A 6351-nucleotide genomic window follows, 5' to 3' on the forward strand; every position below is an offset into this window, starting at 1 on the left:
TGTCGAATCAATTAATACATTATAGATAAGTGGACAAAATAAGTAAACTAGAACGAAACCAAAACAATTACTAATTCGTTGTTACTCAATGTATAGATTTTAAACTAATAGTATATTGATCTGTCCTAATGACATGGGCATCCAAACGAATCGTAATTAAAATACTTGCGATCGATTACATTCTCGACCAAACAGGTTTTTTATCTATTAAAACGCTATGGAATTACCTGTCTGCGAGCAATTTCTAAGCACACACAGGGCGCTGGCGGAGGAGCTTCAACGATGCATGTATTTAATATGTACTCATGTAAACAAATAAGGGAACACGTGAAAGTGCAAGTGTCCCTATATTTATTTCCAGTGTTCCCTTACTTGTTTTCATGAGTATATATAACTACCAACTGCATCTTACCCGTTACCATCCAGGATGCAAGTCTTCAAAATATTAATACATAAGCAGTGTTTTGGTTAATTACAGGGTTGTTTACTGCACTGCAATATTAAGGATGACAGTTTTGGAGTGAATGGCTTGCAGTTGTTATCTATTATTTCAGTGCGACATTTCGGTATGAATGCCATCTGCTTGATCATGCATTTCTGACTTATATTGGAGTTCATTTCCGTTTCAAACACTCATCCTTCCTGGGATGATAACACCAATATTGTTTTTAAGTTTTAATATATACGAGGTTTTAGAGGTGATGTTATTGTCATTTGTTTTCTTTTGCTTTGGTTTTGTTTTTCAAAATGTTACTGCCATTGTCCTCCACATATCTTAATCCAATGTTGCAGGTCATCACTCCATACATGTGCTTCCCGGAACGTTTCCCGTTTCTCCACATGAAACGCTTTCGACCTTTTTTTTCATCATAAACGTCCTCGTAGGTTAATTTTATACCCCGAACTGATCTCTGTATTATAATGCACCCGTAAGAAACGGGTTAATATGTTGTCATCAGAATCCCATGCTCATCGGACCTTAACTGGCTCGAGTGGTCTGGCAAGCTGAATTGGCTGGCATGTCATCGTATCCCAGTTCCTTAGTATGATGTTCATGATGTTGATCACTGGACTGTGTGGTCCAGACTCTAAATTACTAGCATACCGAAGCCATATAGCTGGATACCTGGTGGTTCAGTACTTGATATCTATTCATAAATGCTCACTATGTACTTAAATGTGGATAACCTACTCATTGCGTGAAGGGTCTAGTCGTTTTTATTCATTATCATTAAGAAGAGGGAAATGTTTTAACGCTTTTCTTTAGAGGTTCTATTAAGTACATGTAAATACACACAGAAGGGTAAATATGTGTCACCATTCTGCCACTGCGTGAAGGTTAGCAGTCATCAATAATGCTGAAAGTGTATTCAGTGTGACAGAAATTAACATAATTGATAACATACTTCATGAATTTCCCCTGCTGGAATCGAGTCAGCTGTCTTCGGTATAATTATAGTTTTCGCATACATTTCAGTAAATGACACGGCGGTGATACTAAACATTATTTACAATGATTTTAATTAATGTTATCATCCAAAACTGTGTCCAAAGGGGGATTTTGCTTGTAAGACATGATTCGATACCTTCTAGAAGCTATCGTTTTGACAGAAGATTTTATACTATGCCCTGACAATGTTATGACGTCATGAAGTTATGACGTCAGTATGCTAAGACCATGATCATAGTTGTAAAGTTATCTCTGTAAACTAATGAACAGTGACTTTGATGACAAATGGAATCCCACCCTCGGGTCTTCATATATCAAATATCAACACTCGTTCAAGTAAAAATATCTACGGCAAACTGTTATCAACTCGTGTTGATATCATTGATATCAGCAGACACTTGGGCGAGATTCTCTGCTCAGCAAACTAGGTTATAGAATAAGGTGATCTGCACATAACTGTGAGTACCTAGTACGTAGTATCGCTCGGTAAACGATCTGTATCACATGTACCTACATACGTACCACGTCACAGTGAGTCACATAACAATAACATATTCGCTTGAATAATAAATCATCATTTATGGGCGTGTATAACAAATTACAGCAAACGCAGACATTCACGGCCGGATTCCTGTACATCTCCAGATAGTAGTAAAGGTTTCCTAGATTAAAGGTCCTCTGTAGTGGCCATGCTTGTACACATAATGGCTGTGCACTCAGAATGGTTTTCCGTTTCTCAAATCGTAGACAAGTGATTAAAAGAATGATGACCCAGCAGGTACTTCTTGAATGCTTTCAACTATAGCATTGTCGTCCCATATTGCTTTCGTAACTAGCCAATTAGTGGTTGAATAGTGTGCAAAGAACCCCCATTATGAGACAACGATGACCCATCAGCAACCTAGTAAACAAGCCTCAACCTAGTAAACAAGCCTGATCTCATCCATGGTACACAACTTTCAATTCCATCATTCCTGCGAAGATTCGGGTTTTAAAGTTGTTATCGCGAACCCGTGCTTTCCGTAAAATGCGGCTAACGGGGTCGCATGGTCAGTCTCGGTGACTTGGTGGACACATGCCATCGTACTCAAATAGCCTAGATCGATACCAGTGATGTTGATCACGGGATTGTCTGCTCCAGAATCGATTGTTTATCTGAAAGCGCTGAGTGCGATGTTCAACAACACAAAACGAAAATAAATAAACAATAAAAAAACCGAATCATATTCAGGAATCTTCAAGATATAAAATACATATTGGTGAACCGGTGTCCTGATGCATCTCGCAGAGAATGGCTTCAAAATTGCTGAGACATGTATATAACATTTACCTTCGGTCTGTGTGTAGCTGAACGTCGCTTTCATGGCTACCAGTGTTACGTTTAAGGCGTAGTAACTGCCTACGGTAAACTGTCCCAGGAGCACCACAACGGTGGTACATACACCCTTCACTGTTATAGCTGACCAAACAGATGGCTCAGCCATTTGTGACTGGAACCTGGAAAGAAACAATCAGCTTGAATACGGACAGAATATTCGGAAGTCAGCTGGGATAAAATGGAATAAAATGGAAGGCTGCTGCTCTCCACAAAAATATTCGGTGACATATGTTGACTAAAACCAAAATCGGCTGGTTTCTAGCATTGTGCCGATTTTACTGAATGTGTACAAATCTAACATAAATTACGGAAATGACAAATGATTTATTTTTACCACAAAACCACTTTATATGTGTATGTTTCTGTGAGTAAATGAATACACTTTTACTTATTTTCCAGGAACACCAGAAATGGCTTTCATACATTGTACCTATTTGAGAAACCGAACCAGGGTCTTCGGCGTGACGAGTGAACGCTATAACCATTCGACTATCCGCTTTTGTGCAGTATCAGGGATAATCTACAACAGCTGTGACTTGATCATAATTATATTCTGACAAAAACGTGAACCTGAATGGGACATTTTGTAACCAGTTTACTATTCGCATTTGTTGTTCCTGGCTCGTATACGATGTTTCTGATGGAGTACTGCGACACTGCCAGCGTGCAGTTGATACAACATAACATCAACACTGTTCGTGACGTTGCTCAGCCATTCGAAGACGGATAGGATGTGGCAATCCTCTAACGTTTGCCAGGTCGACGCTTCCCTTTATGCTAACGAATACTGAATAATACACGATAATGAAACAAAACAGTTGAAAACTGTTGCAATGACAAAGGCAGTCACAAACTGCTGCAAGTGTTATTAGAACGAACACTTGATGACAACCGTCATCAAAAGACTGCAAACTAAATCTCAAAAACACAATCATGTTAACGTCACCATCCACTAAATAGTTCCAGTTGTTTTAAAAACCATCATATCATTTCTTGCCGTCAGTTTTAACTGATCTGATAATTAACAAAAAATCGCCTTTAACTATGGTAGTTCCACATACAGGTGAACGGTAACGAGGACTCGCCATCACTGGTAGTGCACAATAACAAACTGCTGTTTAAACGTGAACAGACATACACAAAGTGTTCCTTGTTCAGACGTGATTTGCGTTGTTACAGAACCTACCTGATAACCAAAGGCTACAGTATCGAATGTACTGGTAAATGCTGTGGGCCAGTCTGGTCACATGCGCTGATACTACGGAGCTTGTGTCTCCGCATCCCTTGTCCCTTATGACGCTGGATGTTTGCTTCACGTATGCACAGCTATACGCGAAATGCGCCTTGACTGTAAGCAGCTGTTATCAAATCATATCATATATTCATGTACATACTACCGGCAGAAACGCGGTGAAATGGATAGTCAAGGTTTAGTGACTATTGTATGTTTGTCAAATAAGTTCCAGGCACCCAGATCAGCCTGGTGGATCATCAGTTTTGGTATTTTACGTTTTTGCCAATGCTTTGGATACACTGTCTGCATCCATTAGCAAATAACTTGAATGTCATTAACACACTGTTAAACAGCTTCCAAAATGGCGTGTTTCCCTCTTTGCGAGTTCATGAATGATGGACCCGTGAAGGTCCGGGGTAAATAACCCATGCTTGCCATAAAAGGCGACTGTGCTTGTCGTAAGAGGCGACTTGGCTGACACATGTCATCGGTTCCCAATTACGCAGATCCATGATCATGCTGATGATCACTGGATTGTCTGGTCCAGACTCGATTATTTACAGGATGCCGCCTTACAGCTGGAACATTACTGCGTAAAACTAAAGTTTTTAACTAACTCACTAACTAACTCACTCAAGAATGATCTTGTAACTAAAGCAATTTGATTTGGACCAACCAATCCATTGGCTGATTGTACTGACCACAACCAATGTCTGTAGACATATTCCAATGTATATGGAATTGATGATTCCCGATTAACAATGAAAGTGAAAGCGTGTAAGAGTGTTTGTCTGTGTAGGTGTGCGTGCGCATATGTTTGTGTGAGTAGGTAATGTTGTGAACAAAGCTACACGCATGTCCCAGTGTGAATACATATCATTTATAACACAACCATTAGTTTACATATTTTCCTGCACAAAACAACACAATGCCTTAAGTTTTTATCACATGCGCATCTGATGACTAATTATTATTGATCATTCTTTACGTCACAGGTCATCACCACGTGATCTTGTAGCTTGTGGAATGAGTCGGTCCTAGGGCCGATATATCCTTATGTTTGAGTTATCCCATTCTGTTTTTTGAAACAGCGAGCATCACTCAAACATAAAAAGTAGCCCCGGAGAGTCATAACTCCAGAGTAGGCCACAATTATGCAAATGGATCGTTAGTTAACTTTATGTTATTTCGGTAGTGTAGCTCGTTTCGCGTTTTATTGTTCACTTTATGTATGTACTTCACATGAACACGTATCACGTTAAATCACATTGTGATAAACAGCGTCAAGTTAGTTCACTTCATTGTATGTGTGTTTATTTTGCAATAGCCCTTTTCCTGTATGTTCATTTCAGCTCCTTTGATGGTAATCCACTTCACGTCAGCTATTCTCAAGTTAGTTTCCTTTACTATATCTCTTCTGGTGTTAGTTCAGTTCACTATTGTTCCACTCGTGTTAGCTCTTCCTATGGTAGTTCACTTCACCTTAGCTCTTCTACTTGTTCACTGCATGTTAGCTCTTATTGTCTTTGTTCACTTCACTTTAGCTCTTCTCGTGTTAGTCCACTTCATGGTAGACAGTTCACTTCTCATGTTCATTACTTTACATAAGTAAGTGTCATGATAATTATCTTCACAAAATGTTTTTTCACTTTAGTTCACATAACATCTGTCCTCGCATTATCTCTTCTATATCCGTTTACTTCACATTAACCCTTTTCCTGTTAGTTCACTTCAAATTTGTTCTTCTCCCCCCGAGAAGATCCGAGTTAGATTTGATCTTCAGTAAGCAATGCTTGTTGTCTGAATGTTGATCACTGGAGTGTCTGGTCCAGTTTGATTATTTTCAGACCGCCGCCATATAGCTCGAATATTGCTGGGTGCGGCGTAAAACTAAACTCACTCACTGGTTCGTCTCATGCCAATTCATGACACTTCTAACCTTAGTTCACTACGCATTACCATTTGCAACATTCGCTCACCCCATTGTGGTTCTCATCGTGATATTTCAATTTTAGTTAAGTTCACTTCACGTATTCTAACTCTCTATGCCAGTTCATCGGAGGTTTTCGGTTTTTGTTGGGTTTTTTGTGCCGCGACGTTTTAACTGTAAGGATCACTTTTGCGTCTGACCGTAACCATTTGCAATATTTATTTCTCGTTGTCAGACAGAATATATGGTGTTAACCTCGTTTATGTAAATCGTTTGATGCAAGGTAGGTTTTCAATTAGTAACGGATTCCTCACTTTCTAAAAACAGCTCATCACTAAATTAATTCTAAAAACCTACAT

At 39.2% G+C, this 6351-nt stretch overlaps 1 protein-coding gene across 1 annotated transcript in view; it reads right to left on the reverse strand.

Annotated features, from left to right (window-relative positions):
• Positions 1–4822, reverse strand: part of LOC137298095 (uncharacterized) — an 8456-nt gene extending 3634 nt beyond the window's left edge. The window contains exons 1-2 of the mRNA XM_067830172.1: positions 4015–4822; positions 2781–2947 (exon numbers count right to left, since the gene is read on the reverse strand). Of these exons, the coding sequence (XP_067686273.1) occupies positions 2781–2934 (154 nt within the window). The 5' untranslated portion in view covers positions 2935–2947; positions 4015–4822. The remainder of the gene's footprint in view (positions 1–2780; positions 2948–4014) is intronic.
• Positions 4823–6351: the final 1529 nt, after the last annotated feature.

This window comes from Haliotis asinina, chromosome 10 (assembly GCF_037392515.1).
Source record: "Haliotis asinina isolate JCU_RB_2024 chromosome 10, JCU_Hal_asi_v2, whole genome shotgun sequence".
Taxonomy (NCBI): domain Eukaryota; kingdom Metazoa; phylum Mollusca; class Gastropoda; order Lepetellida; family Haliotidae; genus Haliotis; species Haliotis asinina.